Source organism: Hydra vulgaris, chromosome 10 (genome assembly GCF_038396675.1).
Source record: "Hydra vulgaris chromosome 10, alternate assembly HydraT2T_AEP".
In the NCBI taxonomy this organism is placed as follows: Eukaryota; Metazoa; Cnidaria; class Hydrozoa; order Anthoathecata; family Hydridae; genus Hydra; species Hydra vulgaris.
Genome location: NC_088929.1, coordinates 6,400,613 through 6,422,500, shown reverse-complemented (window position 1 = coordinate 6,422,500; position 21,888 = coordinate 6,400,613). Strand labels below are relative to the sequence as shown.

The 21,888-nt window shown below is 28.1% G+C and overlaps 2 protein-coding genes across 2 annotated transcripts in view; both read left to right on the top strand.

Moving 5' to 3' along the window:
* Positions 1–1,922, top strand: part of LOC136085685 (zinc finger protein 862-like) — a 2,612-nt gene extending 690 nt beyond the window's left edge. The window contains exon 3 of the mRNA XM_065806991.1: positions 1–1,922. This exon is cut by the window's left edge and continues 107 nt beyond it. Coding sequence (XP_065663063.1) covers positions 1–615 — 615 coding nt within the window. The 3' untranslated portion in view covers positions 616–1,922.
* The window catches only part of LOC100199240 (neurofibromin), a 196,769-nt gene that overhangs the window by 108,755 nt on the left and 66,126 nt on the right, over positions 1–21,888 (top strand). Inside the window, exons 30-37 of the mRNA XM_065807168.1 lie at positions 11,557–11,697; positions 14,602–14,685; positions 14,811–14,986; positions 16,204–16,296; positions 19,795–19,837; positions 19,928–20,009; positions 20,529–20,605; positions 20,690–20,787. Of these exons, the coding sequence (XP_065663240.1) occupies positions 11,557–11,697; positions 14,602–14,685; positions 14,811–14,986; positions 16,204–16,296; positions 19,795–19,837; positions 19,928–20,009; positions 20,529–20,605; positions 20,690–20,787 (794 nt within the window). The remainder of the gene's footprint in view (positions 1–11,556; positions 11,698–14,601; positions 14,686–14,810; positions 14,987–16,203; positions 16,297–19,794; positions 19,838–19,927; positions 20,010–20,528; positions 20,606–20,689; positions 20,788–21,888) is intronic.

Sequence of the window (21,888 nt, the reverse complement as noted above, 5' to 3'; positions counted from 1 at the left end):
AAAACAAAGGATGAGAAAGAGTTGGTTGTTGTTTGTGTTGAACGAGATGGGATACCTGCTTATCTTGTAGTATCTTTACTAGAGATGAACAGTTTGGGTGGTGTGAACGCTTATACCATTAAAAAGGCTATTGACAGCATTTTTAATGAATCAGGAAATATTCCTTTAACTGCAGATGCATATAAAAATAAACTTGTCAGCGCTACTTCTGACAGAGCTAGCGTTAACTTAGGCATGTATAATGGGGTCTTAACTCAAATGAAAAACAACAGAACATGGCTAGTTAAAATGCACTGCGTGAACCACCGTTTGGAACTGGCAATTAAAGATAGTGCAAGAAATATTGTTCAATATAGAGATTGTGATCAATTTTATACTACCATATTCCATTTATTTCGCAATTCTGGAAAATTAAAAAGTGAAGTTAAAAAAGCAGCAGAGGCACTAAATATTACATATTACACCTTGCCCAAAATATCAGGAACGCGCTTTGTTAGTCACAGAAGACGAGGATTGACAAGATTGGTACATAACTGGCCTGCAATTATTGTAGGCTTTGACAACGCACTTGTCAATCGCAATACCACAGCAGAAATGCGCGCTAAACTTTTCTGAATCTCCAAACGTTTGCATGACTACCGACTGTTATGCATGTTTTTGCGGTTACTTAGACGTCTTAGAGAAATTGAGCCTGTTATGATTGGTTTTCGAAAAAAAAACGTTGATGGTGCATGAGGTAAAACCAGCCATAGATCTAACTAAGGATTACTTGGTTGAATTAAGTAATGAAACAATAGACGATATACTTGATTCATATTTACTAAAATTTAGAATCAAGTACAAAGATGATACAACTACTCTTGTTTCTTCTTATTTCAAAGATGGCCACGAGTTAAAAAAAACAAATGCAGAATTTGTTGACATTGAGCTTTACGATATGACTAAGATTAACTTTGATAGTATTAATGCTGCTATAGAAGTTAGAAAAACTGCAGTCAACATCATTAAACCATTAATAGACGATAGATTTAGTTCATTGTCAAACACGGTCTTTGAATCAATGAGTTAGTTGGATCCCCAATTTTGGACAGCAGACAATATGTACGGCGATGCTAGCATCTCTTTATTAATAAGGGAATTTAAAATTCCTTTAGAATACGCAGGATTAAAAGTTGAAATGGTTCTCTCTGAATGGAATGCTTTTAAATTATTAAACACAGAGTATAACGGAGTTACAACGGCGCTGCTATGGGAGAAAATTTTTGTTTATTATAGAAAAACTTTCCCAAACCTTCTTCTTCTTGTTGAACTAATAATGTGCATTTCTTGCTCAAACTCGTCTGTGGAACGGATTTTCAGTATACTAACCCTGATACTAAGTGATCGTCGTTTAAAAATGAGCAACCAGACAATGGAAGACGCAATATTGATAGCCAAGAATGATCCAAATTTTACCGTAGAAGAACGAGATGATATTTTGAATAGTGCCCTCAATATATACCTAAATACACGCAGGGGGGTTCGCCTTGAATCAATGGAGGGCACTGATGCTGCACTAGAAACAATCGATAGTTCCGACAAAAGCTCCATTGACGACGAATATAGCTCAACATCTGAATCAGACTATTAAAGTTATTGTATTTGTCTTCTCATATCCGTTTTTTTTAATCCAACAAAATACATTTTAAAAAATCAGAACTTTTACATTTATCATAAAATATACATGCATGTCGTCCATAAAGGCTGTCACAACAAATATTAATTATAAGTAAAAGATCATTAACTCTCTTCCGCGGATATTTTCATTCAAAAATAAAACACTATAATACTTTTAAAATCACTGCGCGAGAGTGCGAATAATTTCTAACTTCTACCTATTAGTTCAACTGAGCGTGACGTCTATTTTTGTCGACTTCTTATACAATAAAAAAAAAATTCAAATAACATTCTTGGATATTTTAAATACATTTTAAGTGTCCACTTTTAAGAATCATTGCAAGTAACTAATCGATTTATTTAAAAATGTTTTATATATCGTATTTTATTATTATAGTTTAAAAAAATAGTAATAGTATTTAAAAATCTTCACGTAATATAAAAGTTTTTAAAAAGATCAACGATCAACTTGAAATACAATAAAAAGTTATTTCTAACGCTATTTTAAACAGTTTTTTATCGACTCATTTCTAAAACTTAAAAGCAACCGTGGTTATATTTTCAAAAATATATATAATATGCGTGGTCAAACCAAGCGCGTGATCGCACGCCATTCCCGTCCAAGCATGTATATATATATATATCTATATATACACACATATATATATATATTAGGGCGTCCCAGACTACAAGGGTGAAATTTTTTTTTTAATTTCAAAATGCATACCCTTTTTTTTTTTTTCATTTGGCTCCAAAAACTTAAATATTAAACATTATGGGACATTGTAGAGTTCATTATTTATATTCAGTAAATAAAAAAATATTTATGATATATTTTATCTATTTATAATAAAAGACACCTTAAACATTATTCATTAAATTCCCTTTTCAGAGTTTTATAATCAAAATATACATTTCTGTGTTCTTGTACGCAACATAATAAAAATTGCTTTTGCTCCTCAACAGTAATTTAACCTTAAAAGTCTTGCATTAATTTAACCGCTCTTTCTGTCGTATCATTAGCTGCTCTCAGTGTCAATAGCTTTCTTTTAGCTTGTTGGAATGAATTCTTCTTCAGAAAACTTTTATCAATTTTGAGTCAGTTAAATAGGAACTTGCTTCTGAAAGAGAGAAAGTCATTGATGTTTTTCTGTGAAATTAAAACAGAAGGAACAGTTATCAATCGTATGGTAAACTATAGGAGAAAATCGAAGCATAATTTACATTATAAGACATGACAAAAAGTGGGCCACAAAGTTTTTCTTTGGATGCAATGTAATGTTTATTGTGGGCTGATGGGTTTTCTTTAGCAAAGTTAGCAACCATTTTTACTTTAGTTTCTTGATTAACATCATCTTCAAATAAAGACAAAACAGATACTTCATCTGTCAAATACCATAAATAGTGGCAAAACTTCTGTAAAGCTGCTTTGGAAATGCTTTTGCCTTTTGTTTCCTAAGCTAAAATGCATTAAAGCCAGAATTTGACATAGGATGTCACAATAAACAGACAGACATCCAACAGAGCTGCTCTTTGTTTAAAATTCTGAATTGGGAGCTTAGTAATGATATTTTAAACGAATAATTTTGGTGCATAGCACCTGGAGGCTAAATCTTGAATTTCTTTTCTGTATCTCTATCAAGAAATATTATTAAAAGCTCAATTAGTTTACGATACTTATCTCTAGTTATTTCTTTAGTTAATTCAAATCAGTAGATTTCTAGCAGTTTATTAATTTCTGAAACATTTAAACAAGGTAGCTTTTCTGTACAGATTTGTATTTTTTTGGCATCAACATTTTTTCAGGTTTTTCAGAACTTTTCAAACAACTGAATGTCTGAGCTTGTAGTTACTTGACTGATTTTTGCTTCAAACACAATTTTTAATAGTAGTTAATTTAGTTTAGTAGACGTGATGATGGTAAGCAAAAATAAGCATTTCTATATCCAGTTTTTGTTCGAGAAACACACATGCTCATTAATATGGCATGTATTTGAAGCAGTATTATCACAGCAGAGCATCACTGCACTCTGTCCTCAAGATTCCAGTTGATAATTCCAAACTGCCTGTGCCTGTTTGCTTCCTGATGAGCTGTTCAATTTTGCCACAGCAATAAGTAGTTTGTTATCATCATATGAAATAACTTCTTTAGATTTACATGAATCTAGAGTCGGCAATAGTTTGCCATCCCAGTGGACAGTTACCTTATCTGGGATATTGTTTTGAAAATTAACTTTTATAGCTTCAGCCTGCTCTCTTTGCATTTCTGTACAAGTTCTATTGACTGAGGCTTGCTTATAAAAAACTCATCCATGTTATGCCCTAGTGCATCAATAGTAGCTTTAATTATAAATAGAGAACCTCTCACCCTTAACTGACATCTATCTAATGGGGCAACCAACTTCGAAGTCATGAAATTTTTCTGTTTTTTTAGGCTAAAGTTTGAAAACTTTCTCTCAGCCTGAAAAGCTGAGAGAAAGCACCACCTAGGCTGGGTCTATTTTCTTGAAAATCTATTATTTCAGAATCAGAAGATAAGTTTTCTTGTGGTGGTTTATAAGATGATGTCGATGGAGATGAAAATTCAAAATATTTAACATGTCATTTTTCATCTTCAATGTTTCTAAGGCACGTCTTTTCTTCTTTTTCTGTAAGTTTTTAGCCCACTAGCTAAGTGACCAGGCTGACTTGGTTTTGTTTGGTGCTCCAAGAAGATCTTATCTTCATTTATTTTAATTAGCTGAAACGCGTTGGCATGGGCAATGTCAAATAAATTTGTCTAAGTTGGAAAAAAACTCTTGTCGACATTGTTCAAACACTTTTTGTATTTTTTTTCGCATTTTTTTGCAAATCTTTCCAAATTTGGTATAATGAAACTAGCTTCTTAACACAGTTAGGTAATGATGTCAGCATATGTGATAATTTTTATAATTTCCCATTAAATAATACACTCATGAATAGTAAGATTTGCACATTCATTGACACTTAAATTCACTGTACGAATATTATAGAACAAAACTCCTAGTACTTGTCCATTTGAGGAAAGTTTTGAATCTGTGATTTAATGTCTCCTATTAAAAGTCTCCTTTTTAGAACTTCGTAACTCCACTGACATGTTGACTGCTCAAAAGTAATGTGTTTACTAATAAAATTAACAAGTAATAACAAGCCAGCATTGTGAGTGTTCCGTTGTGCCATACCGTGCAAGCACAGACATGTTTTGCTGCAAGTCGGCACGGGTTATCATGATCCTAGGTATGCAAAACTTTTTTTTCAAATGTTTTGAGACCATTCAAACAAAATAAGAGGGTATGCATTAAAAAAATGTCACTTTAATTTTTTTGGGACTTCCTAATACATACATACATACATACATACATACATACATACATACATACATACATACATACATACATACATACATACATACATACATACATACATACATACATATATATATATATATATATATATATATATATATATTCTTAATTTTGAGCTCATATTTAGAGGAAGCTATGTGAATAAAATAGAAGGCATCAAGATTTGTTGAATTTTTTTCGTTTTGTGATAAAGCAAGATGAGTGTAAATATGGGAAGCCTTATCAGAATTATATCCACCATGACAGTTGGGACATACAAATTTTTTTTAAATAAGTCTAATTTTTTATACCTGATGATGTCAATTGTTATTGATGAAACATGTTGTTTAAGAGGATTGCTGAGACAAGTTGTGTTCATATTAAAGAAAATGTTTAAGAAAAACATTTGGGCTAAATTTTTTTGAATAAAACTAGATAATAAATGCATACCAATAAAATTAAAATTATCATTTTAGTCAAAGCTCGCTGTCTCCATTTTTTTTTTGTATAAGTATTTTTTCTCCTACAATCAGAAAGTTTAATATTTGCATAATTTTTTATTAAATCACAAAAAATATTTGTGATACAATTAAAAATAAAGTAATATATTTTTTTTTTAGATTTTATTAGTGCAACTTGTTTTTAACAACTGTCAGAATAGGGTTGGGAATACCGGGATCCCGGTATTTGGAACAATTTATAGTTGTCGAAATACCGGTATTAAAAAAGTCGAATACTGCTATTTCGGTATTCAAAATAATTTCACCATTTGAAATAAATTCACCATTCAAAAGCTCAAAAAGTTTAAAATTTTAATTGATCTTATAAATGGAAACAAAATTCATTGTACAAAATTAAATGTGGGTATATATATACCAAAATCATATATGATATTGGTTATATTTTTTAAAATTTGTATTTTATACCAATATGAATATTCAAGATTTTGAGGAGCATTCCAAAGCAAATGATAAAAATTCACCATGGTTTCATTTTGTAAAGAAAAAGCAGGACAGTGTGCTAAATGCAAATTGTGTAAGAAAATAATAAAAACACATAGAGGTTCTGCAAACGGTCTTCATACCCATTTAAAAATAATTCATAAAGTCAATTTGTTAAAAAAAGATGTAGGTAGCCCCACTGTTTTAGATTCTTCAGAATTTTTACAGACATCAAAACCTTCAGTAACTATAAACAACTTTTTTAAAAGTGATAAAATGGATGATTTATTGCCAGCTATTTTAGCTAGGATGACTGCGTGTGATGGTTTATCATTCAACATTATTTGCACATCATATGATATCAGAAAAGGCTTAACACCCAGAGGCTTTTCTAACATACCAAAGGATCACAAAACAATTCACAAAATGGTATTGAATTATAGTAAAAATATATGAGATGAAGTAATTAAAGAATTATCAAGCAGAATTGCTAATGGAAACAGATTTTCTCTAACTTTCGATGAATGGACATCGATAAGAAATAGACATTACATATATATTAATGTCCACTCTGACAAAGATTTTTGGAATCTAGGATTAATTTGTGTTTTTGGAACAATTCCTGCAGAAAAATGTGTTGAGCTTGTCAACGATAGGTTAAGTGATTTTAAGCTTTCGATCAAGAATATTGTAGGTATTACCACTGATGGCGCTGCAGTTATGACAAGAGTAGGCAGGTTAATCGAAGCACATCAGCAGCTATGTTTAGCGCATGGAATTCAGTTGGCTGTTATTGGCGTACTCTATAAAAAACCTAATAATGAGGATAGTTTGTATAATGAAGAAGCCAACATTACATCAGTTCATACACCCAGATTTGAAAAAGAGCAGAATTCCACAGATGGCGACAAATTAATTGATGAAGATTATGAAAATGAAAATGGTTTACTCATAATCTCCACTGAAAACGATGATGATAATTCTTCTTTTCTGGTACATCAGCAAATGTTACCATTAATTCAAAAAGTTTGAAAGTTGGTCAAAATATTTCGTTCTTCCCCTACACAAAATGACAAAGTCCTACAAAAATATGTAAAAGAAGAGCTTGTGAAAGAATTGTCTCTGGTTTTAGACTCAAAAACACGATGGAATAGTTTGGTGTCTATGATAGAACGTTTTGTCAAATTTAAAAATTGCATTAAAAAGAGTCTAATAGATTTAAAATCACCTATTTTTTTTTCAGATGCAGAGTTTGAAATGTTGTCAAATATCCTTTCAGTTTTACTTACTATTAAGCTTACAGTTGAAGCAATCTGCCGACAAGATGCAACTTTATTATCTGCAGATGCTGCTATTCAATTTATGATGAAATCAATAACTGGCCATCCATGTTCATTAAGTTATGAATTGAAAGCAGCTTTAAAAGTACGTATTCTTGAAAGACGAACAGAAATTTCAAGTGTTTTGCAATATTTACACAATGCAGACTCCAATGAAAATCCAAACAACATCTACTTCAGCCAACAATATAATAGACACAAATTTAATATTCAATGTCGATGATGTTGATCAAAGAAATGAAATTTCTCTGACTTTAAAAGAAAAGTTGGAGATAGCAATATCAAAAAAAATTTGCTCCAGATTGCCCGAGAGTGGAATTGACCGAATTAAAAAAGATCTCACACGCTCAATGAAAAAAGAAATGTCATTTTTTGAGACAAATGGCATAAGGGGAAAATACTTAACTTTAATATATAATTATTTGCTAAGTATTCAACCAACCAGTATAGAATCAGAGAGAGCTTTTTCGGTAGCTGGCTTAATCTGCACCAGAATTTGGTCAAGGATGGGAGATAATTTGCTTAACAACCTATGTTTTCTGAGATCTTATATCAACAACCAACTGCAGAAAAAGAAGAACCTTAAAAATTTATGTTTTCCTTTTCTTATGACTAATATATAACTAACATTTTACTGAATTTTGTTTTTCTTTTTTTTATTCTTTAAATAGGTTAATATAGCTTTTTTTAATTGCCAAACCATTTTTTAATTATATTATTCATTCATTTATATTATTAAAGGAAATCTAATAATACCGGTTTAATACCGGAATCCCAGAATTATAAATTTTCAATACCGAAATATCGGTATTTGATTTTTGGTCCGGTATTCCCAACCCTTTGTCAGGATGATTTTTAAATTATTATATCTTTTATATAGATGTTTAGACTTTTAAAAATAGGCATTATTTTTAAGCATATGATTTTTGTACTAGTATTATAGAATGCTATATTTCCTTTTTATAGAATATTATATTTAATTTGACAAATGCCCTCCTATATTATCCTAATAACCTAATTAAGATAAAATGTTCATTAAGATTTTTATGGTAAACATTTTAATGCTTTTTCACATAAAATCATAGAATCCTGCATAAAAAGCCTTTACACATTCTGGATCTTATCAATCTTTTTTTTTTTAAGCAATGAGATTTTTTTTTGATGCAGTTTCTCGTTTTATATTTAGTTTATATGGTTTAATAGAGTTGTTTGTTTTATGTTTAGTTTACATATAGTTTATATTGTTTAATGTGATTCTTCATTTTATATTTATATTATAACTAACTTTTATATATTTTAGTACAAATATTAATTTTAACTTTAATTTAGTTTGATTTATGCGGTCATTAGTAAAATAATTTGTTTTATATTTAGTTTCTACTTAGTTTAGTTTATATAGTTTATTCAAGCCACTCGTTTTATATTCACTTTATACTTAAATTAATTTATACATTTTAGTTAAATTTTTTTTTTAGTATTTAGTTTATATTTAGTTTAAGCTAGTGCTGCAAATATTCGTTTATATTTTATTTAGGTTGTATGGTTTAGTGGTGTTGTTCATTATTTTTTTAGTTTATATTTATTTTGATTTAAACAGTTTATTGAGATTGTTTGTTCTAGGTTTTTTAAGTTAAGTGTTTACGGTGTGGTACAGCTGTTCGTTTTATATTTAGCACATATGTAATTAAATTTGATTTATGCGGTTTATTGAAAATATTTGTTTTACATATAATTTACGTGTTAGTGGAACTATCCATTTTTTATGTTTAATTTTATTTAGTTTTACTTAATTGATACAATACAGTCCAAATCCTTTGGTTTAAAATTAGTTTATGTTTGATTTGAACAGTTCAAGCTCAAAGTAAATTTGATACATGGGAAGGGTAGATATTATACTTTCAACCAAAACTTACCACTCACCAGGAAGAAACAGCATAAATTTTTCATGTGTTTCAGTAATAATCTAGGTTAATAAATGGATAAATGAGGCATAAAAAATCAAAAATCTGATTGGATGGCAGAAATAACTATAAATAGTGTAACTGTTAAATTTATTGTTGGTGTGAGTAATTGTCGATAATTTTATCAATAAAATAAATACCAATTTTGCAGAAAACAATACAATTATAAATGATTCCCATCGCTGTGGTAAGGATAATGTAGTAAACTAATTAACATAGTATTAGTAAATTCCTCAATTTGTTAGACATAAAACACAACAACAAGCAGCAGTATTATAACAAACAACGAAAACAAACACATTTTAATAAGGAAAAGTACGGGCTGAAATACTTAAAGAAAGAGTATAAAAATATATCAGCATTGAATAGATTCATTAATTATGTATTATACTACCAGATTCTCGTTAGGAAATGAATACAATATTGACTCTTATAAGGAATCAATACTCCGAGGGTAATCGATGAAAGGATATTTAAAAACCTGATGTGTTTGCATTACTACAATACCCAATAACAGCACAAATTGTCATTTTAAAGTTTGGTTAAAAATTTACAATTCAATAAAAGCGTGAAGTAAATATTTTTTGTGCCCTTTTTTATACAATTTATACCTTGCATAAATTCCAGACAGCTTACTATTAATTAACACAATAGTTTCATATTTTGGCAATAATTAAGACGGACAGTGATATACATTGAAAATTATCATAGTGCGCTTTTATAAAATCTCTTAACATTATATGTTAAAAAACTACCGGAATTAACAAACACAAGTTTTGCAATGAACAGTTTAAACAATAAAAACTCAATTTTGAAAATTAACAAAACGTGTTATGCTACACCACTTTTCTATTTTCATCCAAGTACTGCAATTTTGTCGCTTTGAAAACTTAAAAAAAACTTGAAAAGTATATAAAAGACATAATAAAAATTTTACAAAATAAATTCGATATAAATATTCTTACATATTTTTATATCAAAATCTTGATAAAGATAATTATTAAAAACAAGTTATGCTACTCAAATATCAAAACCATATATATTACTTTATTTTTAATTGTATCACGAAATTTTTTTGGGATTTAGTAAAAATTTATACAAGTTAACATGATTAGGTGATTGTGGCAGAAAAAATAATAATACGATATCTTGAAAAAAAAATCTTTACAATGATGTCATATACCAAAGTTGTTATGAATTAAACACCCATGAAATAAATTATAAAGTCTGCAGATTACAGCTAACATTATACAGAATTGGAGAACCAAAAAAAAATACTGATGACAATTTTTGGCTAAAATGAAAATTTTAATTTTATTGGTATGCATTTATTATTTAGTTTTATTCAAAAAAGAGCCCAAATGTTTTTTTTAAACATTTTCTTTAACAGAATCACAACTTGTCTCAACACTTAGGGATCCCTTTGAAAGTTTTTAAAAGATTGTTACTTATTTTAAAGTTATTACTAATAATAAGTATATATATATATATATATATATATATATATATATATATATATATATATATATATATATATATATATATATATATATATATATATATATATATATATATATATATATATATATATATATATATATATATATATATATTATGTTGGTCTATAAATAGAGTGCTCAATGTTCTTAAAGAACAGAGCAATAACAAATTAGTAAAACACTTATCTAATTTTCTTCAGCAAATTGTTTTATCATCAGTAGGAAGCTGTATATATAGGTAGGAAAGCTATATATGTAAGCTCATCAGGAAGCTATATATATATAGTTAGGAAAGCTATATATGTAGGTTAGGTCTATATCTGGAAGCTATATATGTAAGGTCATCAGAAAGCTATATATATAGGTAGGAAAGCGATATATGTAGGTTAGGTCTGTATCAGAAAGCTATATATGAAGGTTCATTAGGAAGCTATGTAACTACAAAGCATAGTTGCTGTTTTAGTCATCTTAGGCTTTGAAGTTTCTTTAAGTACCTTTTATACTACTCAAATGTTTCTTATCTGGAATAACACCAACCGCTTTTATAGATAAAGAACAATGTTAAGATTTTAAAATACAAGCTAAGGTTTGGTTTTCAACAGTATAAAGCCTCTTATTTTACTTTAGTTTTACTTGATTTTTAGATTTTCTCTGATTAAGGAGAAAAAGAAAAAAATTAGTAAATAAATTTTTAAATTTTATATTAAGTTATATAAAATTGTACCAAAAAGAAAATGAGTAAGGAAAAATGAAATTTATTGAAAATAATTTAACATAGTTACCGTTTTTATGTTTAGGGCACAGAATTTGAAAATCTTGCAGAAACTGTTTTAGAAGATCGCTTTGAACGAATTATTCAACTGGTAACAAATAATGGAAACAGTGATGACATTCCCATTGTTATGGCACTTTGTAATTCTGTAACTATTGATGACATGGTATAAAACTTTTTATATTTTATAGATACCATATTACAAACTATATATGACAGTATGTATGTATTTATATGAATAAGAACTTATATCAGTTTGAATTAGTTCTTGTTATAAGAAACAGTAGGGTTACAAAATGTTTTTTAGTTTGTTTTTTTTAATTCTATTAAAAAGAATTTAGGTCAGATTTCATATGTATTTTAGTGAATTCAAATTATATATGATTTATTTTTTTTCTTTATTTTTGAGTGCAAATTATAAGTGCAAGTTATGTGGTTTAATATTTAATATACTTTTTTAATCCATGTTTTTGGTACAAATATGAAGACTAAATTTTAACTGTTTAAACTTTAATTTTTTTAACTATTATTTAAAAAAAAATAAAAATAAAATGGAAACCATATCAGTCCTATCATTAGACAATAAAACCACTTATCAAAATAAAAACCAATACTACAATAATAATAATTTTAAGACTAATATAACTACATATATACATATATATGTAAATATAGAAAACCATCCCCACTACCTAAATGTTTTAATATACTTTTCACAAGTGTTCGTGATCTTCAAAGTAACTTTCCATCAGTTGAATCTTACCTCTTGCAAAGTTCATCAGACTTGCTTGCTCTTTGTGAGATTAATTTTAATTTAGTTGTTTCTTTTTCAGATCTCAGTATTAATAAGTACTATCCTTTAATTGGAAAAGACTCCAATACTCACATGCATAGCTTGGGGGTATACTTACAAATCAGATCAACTATTTATCGAGGAGGCAGATTTGAATCCTTTGAACATTTTTTTATTTGCTTCTGCTTAAGACCTCTTTACTCTATCATCTTTCTCTTTGTTCTTTATCATTCTCCTTCTTCTCAAGACTTTTTTAGTTGTAATCTCTGATCAAATTAACAATGCTCTTTCTCTTTACCCCTCTGCCAATCTTGTTGTTTTAGGTTACTTTAATGCTCATCACTTTGAATGGCTTTGCTCTAACACTATTGACCCTGCTGGCACAAACCTTTTGCATTTCTCAATCTCTTACTTAGATAGTTAACTTTGTGACTATTCCAGTCAACCGTGATCACTTATCTTCACTCTTTGATTTGTGTCTTGTCTCTGACCTTAGCTTATGTTCAGTTTCACTTTTTTTATCGCTTAGGTTGTTCTGACCATTCAATGATCTCTGTTAATCTTTTATCTCATACTTCTTCTTTAGATTCACTCTATTATTGCAGTACTTACTACTACCCTAAAGGTGACTGGAATTCTTTTCATAATTTTCTTTGTGACTGTCCTTGGGCTGATGTCTTTTCTCTCTCTGCTGATAAATGCGCTTCCTACGTAACCTCTTGGAATCAGGCAGGAATGGAGGCATTTCTTCTTTTTTGTCGGTTCCAAGTCAAGCCTCATTTTACTTCATGGTTTCTAGTTCCATTGGTTCACCTTCTTGTGCAACTGCTATATCTAATAGTATTCTTTTTTTTTTAAATCTTTTTCAAAAGAATAACTTTCTTAAAAATAATTTATTATTGCAAGAAATCTATGTAAAAAGGTGCTGTCTAATGCTATCTTATCTCAGAAGTTAGGCTCTAAAGACTTTTGAAAAATCTTCAACTGTGTAATTAATATAGGTAGATTTAACATTCCATCTCTCGTTCATCGGACTGATCTTATTACCTCTTCCAAGGCAGCTTGTCATGCTGGTTTTCTCTATAAGCTTGCTTTTTATGGTGTATCTGGCAAATATTTTAAGATGATCAAATCATTTCTTTTTAACCTCTATTAAAGTCATTCTCGAAGGTCAACACTCTTCTTTATTTAACTATTTAACTCTTCTAAATTTAACTGTAACTTCTAGGGTACCCCAAGGTTCTATATTTGGTCCTATTTTGTTTCTTATCTACATTAATGATCTTCCTGACAGCCTTACATTTAAAGTGACTCTATTTGCTGATGACTCAACTTCAGACTCCTGTCTTTCCTTTAAAGTTTTTCTTTTTTCCGTTGTTTAGAACAGACAGCCAACCTTGAATCTGATCTCACTTCTGTAACAGATTGGGGCTTGCAGTGGCTTGTGAATTTTAACTCCAAAAAAAACTTAATTATTTACAGCAAACAACTATTGCAATACTTTCACATTCCACATTCCTATATTGATGAATGGCAACTTACCCACTGATGCCTTCTTGGGTTATCGTTCACTACAGACCTCTCATGAAAAAAACAGACCTCTCATGAAAACATATATACAATTGATTACTAAATAAATCTGTTAAGATTGCTTTCTCTTTATCGTACTTGCCATTTCCTTACTCCTGATTCCATTCTCTTCCTCTGCAAATCTCTGATTTTTCCCTGTAGGGAATACTGTTGTCATATTTTAGCTGATTCTTCTACTAATGCTCTTTCTCTTATAGACAAGGTCCAAAAACGCATTGTAAATGTAGTAGGACCCACACTTTCTGCCAAACTTGAACCTCTTTCCCATTGTTGTATAGTTGCATCTCTATCTCTTTTCTAAAAATACTATCATGGTTGCTGCGCAAAGGAGCTATTATCTTTAGTTCCATTGATCAAAACTCATTTTTTCTTGACTTGTCATTTAGCAAAGTCTCATTCTTTTACTGTATCTGTCCCTGTATGGTCTAAAAACTTTCATTTGTCTAGTTTATTTCAACCCTTTACTTCAACCCTTTGTAGCTCTTTTATATATGTGTATATATATAAAAGAGTGTTTGTATGTGTTTGTATATATACATATGTGTATATATATATATATATATATATATATATATATATATATATATATGTGTGTGTATTAAGGACTTTTAAATATATTATTATAGGACTTTAGTTTTACACGGTTTAAGTAAAAACTGTTTATTACTGTATTTTTATTATTTTAAGGATGATGTAGCAAAGGTATTGGTCAATTTGTTTAACATGAAGGGTATATTGCATGTACTTCTAATGAACCTTTTCAAAGATGAGGTAATTATTTGTACATAGTTAAATTTGTCAAAAAAAAATTATTGCTTAAACATAAGTCAGAATTTTTTTTATTAACTTTAAGTAAATTATTAATTTAAGTCTATATACAAGTATTTTTTTTTTAGGTTGAAAAAACTGAGACTCAACAAACCTTGTTTCGTGGCAACACTATTGCTAGTAAAGTTATGTCGTATTCCTTTAAAATATATGGTGGTAACTTTCTTCAACTCTTATTAGGGCCGCTAATTACAGAAATGATCAAACACAGTGATGGAAAATCTTATGAAGTTGATAGTGCAAGGTATCAGAAAAAAACTAGTTTAATTTGAAAGTATGAACTTTCTTATTAGATACGGTTTGATTTTGTTGAGCTGAAAATAGCACACCATTGAAGAGCTCCCAACTCCCAACACATGCTGTGTTCGTATTTTAAAAAGTTAGAAAAAAATAACAATGTTTAAACTAAATTTTTTTGATTAAAACTAAATGGTTAAGATTAAAAGCTAAACTTGTCATTTTAGTTGAAGTTCGCCTTTATCATTTTACTCTGTATCAAGGAGTCTTTATAATATATATTGCAATCTACAGTATTGATAATTTGTTTCAAGTGCATTTAATTTGTAAGGTTATCTGTATATGACATTTTTTAATATATCAAAATGTTTTTTTTCCAGCTAATCATATTTATGTATAATTTTTTACTAAATCCAAAAAAATATTTGTAATAAAATTAAAAATTGAAATAATATTCTTTTAAATTTTATTAGTCCAACTTGATTTTTAACAATCGTCAGGATTTTTAAATTAATATCTTTTGCATATACCATATGCATTTGTTTTGTTTTTAAAATAAGTGTTGCTTTTTATAAGACCTAAATAAAATTAAGATTTTTTATGGCAAACTCATACATAAAAATAAGTTGTTTTATATTTTAAATCTCATTCTTATTTAAACAATATTATTTTTATTTTATTTTATTGTTTATCGCTACAAAGTTTTTTTCCTCCTATTAAAATGAAGTTTTAATAATTGGGTTAGAACAATAGCATTATTTAATAAAGATATTCGACAAGCTACAATGACATCATATTCTGAAACTCTTGCAAATTAAACATGCTTGAAATGAATTATCAAATCTGTAAATTGTGGCATATATAATAAAGACTCCGATATACAGAATAAAATGGAAAAGGCGAGCTTTGACTAAAACAACAAGTTTATTTTTTATTGATATACATCTATTAGTTTTAGTCTTAAAAATTTATCTTAATTTTTATTTTTTGTTGAAAATCAAACAAATAACATTCAAACATTAAAACTTTAAAAAAAAATTTGATTTTATAATCTATACAATTAAACAATAAAAGTACTTTATTATTTTATACATTTTTTTTGTTGTTGTTGCAGCAGGAGGTGGTATTGTGTTGTACTTATTTTAAGTTATAAACTTTTTATTAGTTTTACATGGTATACTGGAATTAAATTTTTTCTATCAACTTTCTAAATAAATTTTGTAGATTAGAAAATAATGAAAACATTGGTGATAACACTCAGTCTGTTATTGAATTAGCGAATGGTTTTATGGATAAAGTCAAAGAGCTAAAGAATGAGTAAGATACCTCTTTATGCTAATATCTCCTGTATGCAATTACCTCCTATTTTTTATTATCTCCTGTATGAATTACCTCCTATTTTTTATTGAATTAAAAAAAAAAGTTTTTTATTTATAAGGAAAAAAGTATATAACTTATAACAATTATAGAATAATTATATATTATAAACTTGTAATTTAAAAGTATTGGATTCTGTTAAGGTTTCATTATGGCAAACTTGTATTTTTTAATGTTATTATTGAAGTTATTTTGTTATAGCTTACATAAATTTATATAAAGCAGCGTTAAAAAAAATAAATTTGAAAAAAGATTGTTTAATGGAAAATAATTCATTAAAAAAAGTCAAGAGTTCTAATCAGTGTTAATATTCTTAAAACTGAGAAAAGCAAAAATATATATATATATGTATATATATATATATATATATATATATATATATATATATATATATATATATATACACAGTATATTCGATGGTAGACTCAACAAAGAAAGGTACATCGAAATTTTGGAAAACTCGCTTATTCCTAGCATTGATTTATGGCAGTTGCAAGATGGATTTATTTTTCAGCAAGATAATGCGTCGTGTCATAAAGTGCATGTTGTCAGCGATTGGTTCAATTCTAATAAAATTCAAGTGCTTCCATGGTCTGCCAATAGTCCAGACTTGAATCCAATAGAGAATTTATGGTCGTGGCTTGATCACAAGCTTGGTAAAGAACAACTTTACAATTTTGAAGATTTGAAATCTCTCATCATTTGAAAAATGTGCCTGATGAAGTAATCAAAACTTTAATGAATTCAATGCCAGAATGAGTACAAGAGTGCTTGAAAACAAATGGAGGAACAACACGTTTCTAAATTATTTTTTTATTGCTTTTTGAAATATTTTTGAAACTGGTCTTAAAATTTTGTCCAATTTTTTTCCCATTTATATTTTTTGCTAGTCAGTTTTTTAATTTTTTAACATTATTTTGTAAAAAAATTATAAATTCTTTTATAATAGATATAAAATACAATAAAAATTCTTTCTAAAAATGTTTTTCTTTTTTTGATACCTTTTTCCAAAATAAAATTATACTAAGGTTAAAAATAAATTTTGAAAAAAAAAGGGTGGTCTTTAATTTTTGGCCACCGCTGTATATATATATATATATATATATATATATATATATATATATATATATATATATATATATATATATATATATATATATATATATAACACACACACACACACACATATATATTTACTGTATTCACCTCCCCAAGGCAGAGGGGGATATGAATCAATGAGTACAATACTTTTTTTTTCATTGTTGTTACAAATCATTCTCAACCCATTAACTATTAAACACAAGTTATTATGAACATAATATAAATAAAGTTTGCAGTTAATTAAATAAAAAAGAAAAAAATCTGTGTTTTGTAGCTGGGGTTGTTCAGATTAAATTTGGGTGATGGTAGTAATTAGAATGTTGTGCAATTTAATTGAGTATATTTATAATGGAGAAGAGGTAACAGAACAGGTAGGACCCATTAGTTATGGGGAATATATCAGACTATCTTTTTCTACAATGATTTTTTTTCAGGGTCTTACAACTAATCTAAAAAATCACTTAGAAAAAAAAAGAACAAATAATTAAAAAAAATTTTTTTGCAATTGTTTTTTCTTGCTAAAGCGTTTAGTTTGCATATAGACCCTATATAATCCTATATTAATGACTTTTACTTAAATCTGCATGTTTTAGTTTTAATGACTTTTGCATAACCTTAGATGTTTTAGTATTGATGACTTTTGCATAACATTAAGTTTTTTGGTATTCAGGACTTTTACATAACTTAAGTGTTTTGGTGTGAATGAACTTAAAATGTATGGTATCGATGTAAATTGTTAAATTGGATAGCTTATTTTTATTTTCAAATTCATAGAGTGAAATTATATTTGGTTAAATTTTTGGCTTTGTTTATTGTATACAGCCCTTGAAATTAGGAAAATGAGGTTGTCAATAAATTACTGACCTTACACTGTTAGAGTTCAGCAAAAAAAATGCTGACACAAAGGAGTTACCTTAAAACATAGAAATGAGGTCAGCAATTTTTTGCAGAGCTCAAACACTTTTAGGTTGGCAGTTAGGTCGGCATTCCGAATGTTGTCACTATTTCTGAGGTTTGTAAATATAAGTAATCTTTCTAATCAGCAGTGGTTCTTACAACTATTAAAACTATTACTATATATAAATTGTATTTGTATATCTAAATGTTAAATAATATATAGTATTGAATATTTGTTAGTCAAAATTTATTTCACACATTTGCTTTATGAATGTATGTCTGCCTGTTAGAAATTTTCTAACAGGCAGACATACATTCATAACAGAAAACTGCTGTTTCTAAAAGAAATCTTAGTTTTTAATTCAAGTAGTCTAAGTGCAGGCTAAACCAATGATAATTTTTGGTAATATCAAAAATAGTTTTGTCAATAGAGATGCAGATATTTGCAAGTTCATAAGACCTTTACAAGAACTTGCAGTTGCAGCCTAGAAAAACTCAACTGACTAATGATGTTAAAAAATTGAACACATTTAACATCATATTACAAAACTCACAAGGTTTATAGTAATTTAATTGTATTTGTTGATTTGTGTTTAAATTTATTATGAAATAGCGCTGCTTGATTTTTTTCAACAAACTTTTTAAAAATAAAGATGTTCTCAATAGTTAATAATTTTTCATGATCATTTGAATTATATATATATATCTTTGATAAGTGATCATTTCAATTAATGATCATTTTAATAACTGATCATTTTGATAACTTTCCCATTATCTTAAAGTTGCATCTCTTTATCTTTTCTACAAATACTATCATGGTCGCTGCTCAAAGGAGTTATCATCTCTAGTTCCATTGACTAAAACTCATTCTCGCACTTCAACTTTTTAGAACTCTCTCCCATCTTCATGTTTTCCTGACTCATATAACCTACAACTTTTTAAGTCTGTAACTGTGAACCATTTCCTTGCTCTATAACTCTATTCTTTTTTTTCCAAGTAACTCCCAACTTAATAGTGGTTGCTTGCAGCCTTGTTCGGAGTGAATTAAAATTAAAAAAAAAATGGACATTTTGATAACTGATTATTTTGATAACTGATTATTTTGATAACTGATTATTTTGATAACTGATTATTTCGATAACTGATGATGAAACTTACAAAACTTGTTGTTTATAACTTTTATTTAATCCAGTTCATAAATTATTAATTTCATTCATCTGATATTTAAACAAGTTTATTACTTATCTAACTTTATTACTATATTATATTTTAAAATATTTATGTTTCAAAGTATGCTTTTGGTATGAATTGGTTTACTTTTGATTCTAAGTTGGTTTACTTTTTATTTTGTCTTCAGCTTAAATGGCTAGTAAAAATAAAAATAAAGTCTATCGTAGCATAATATTTTCACAAATTATTAATTGCACTATATTCATTTAGGTTCCCAATGCAGTTGAAAAGTTTATGTTATTGTCTGAACAAGGTACCTTATTTGCATAAAGTCTGATATTTTCTCTATCACCTCTATTTGAAATAAAGAAGTATTTGATCTTTTTGCTGTTTCTTTATTTAGGCTGTGCAAACAAGATTTCCATCATCAGCTTATGACGCAGTAGCTAGTGCTGTATTTCTTCGTTTCATCAATCCTGCTATTGGTTAGTAGTTTTATTTATTGCTATTGGTTAGAAGATTTTTTACTAATACAGACTTCTCTGTTTGAATTTTAATGCTAGGGCACAAAAAAGCGCTGGCAGGATGGTCATTTTTAAGTCAGCCTGTGCGATTTAAAAAATTCATTTTGTCTGTTATTTAAAATATAATAAAAATAGCAAAAAGAATGCTTCAAATAAATACTAGATAAATTAATTTTTAAAAAAATTGGTAAGAAAAAGTCATTTTTCATAAAAGTTGAACAAATGAACAAAATAGTTTTGTTGCAATTTAAAATAAAACTTTTTTTTTTTGGAAAGCGCTTTTATATGTGGTAACCAATGTTTTTGCAGGCGTGTGGGCGAGCACGAAAAGACTTAAGCGCGAAAGCGCTGGCTAAATGGAGAAGGCTGCTAATAGTATTTTTTGCTTTGTTTATTGCTATTAGTTAAAACTTCAAAAATGTATTCCAAAAATTTATAAGCAAATAATTTCAAAACAAGTATCATGTATTTTTTCAATAGTTTCTCCTGATACTCATGGTATTATTAGTGAAGTTGTACCTAAATCAGTTAGACGAGGTTTAATGCTTTTATCAAAGGTGCTAATAATTTAATTACCTGTTCATTCTTAATCTAATATACCATAAACTGTAACATTAATGAAATGTTCAATTATTTTATAGATTCTTCAAAACCTTGCGAATCATTTGTATTTTTCTAAAGAAGCACACATGGAGGTCTTCAATGGATTTTTAGAAAATAGTTTTTACAGAATGCAAAGGTATGATTTATGTTTTGCTTTAAAGATCAAGTTGAACATTTTGGTTTGTGTCTAAATGAAAAAGTAAAGAATTTTTTTAAAAAAAAACAAATTTACTTTCAACATGGTAGCCACTATTTAATTTGGGATTTAATAAAAAATTGAGAAAAAAAAACTCAAAGATCAAGTAAAAGCTAGCAGAAGATTTAAAAAATACAATGAGTTTTCACTTTTAAATTGTTAACCAGTGTCAAAAATTTAAAAAAAAGAGAAATTGTATTACATAAAATAATTAATAATATATGTTACAATAAATTATATAATAATATAATATATAATATTGTAATATATTTTCTGCCTTAGCTTTTAGTTAAATAAAGGCAAGAGAAAGTGTCTCAATAAAAGTACTTATCTTGGGCATTTATTAACAGCATGCAGTTACTAATCAGCATTGCACCCTTTCATTATCTGGTATACTGGTATGGAAGTAAACTTGTCTCATTATTTCCTGTCTATGATGATGAACAGCTGATCTTTTTTACTCTATTTATGGGTTTTTGCTTGTGGTTTTCCTAAAACTCAATTAAAAAAGAGCACCTCTAAGATTCTAATAAATGGATCTAATTTTATTACCTCTCCTAGGGATAATGGAAAACTATTTGCAACCAACTTTTCCTCTCATTTATTGGATCTAACAACCACACTTATATCAGACAAGCAAGTTATTCTATATGACATTCTCTTTAGACATTAATTTTACCTCCACTTAGGTTATCTGGGCTATCTTGTGATCTAGACACAACCTAAGAGCTCAACTGTGTTTTGCTTTCCTTCCTGCTGGGAAATGGCAGCTGCGGTTCCAATTTTTAAAAAAACTCTGGAGATTATTCTGACCCCTCTGGAGATAAACTCTGATCCCTCTAATTTAATATCTTGAGTCTAACCACTTATTCTCTGACAATCAGTACTCAATATTTTGTCATCTTGTTCTACTGCTGACTTGTTAACAGTTTTAACAGAAATAGTTATCATGTATTTGGAAGGGCTATTGCTCTAGACATTAAAAAAAAACATAAAGTCTGACATGCTGGTTTTTTTTTTATTGTGCTTGCTATTCTCTTA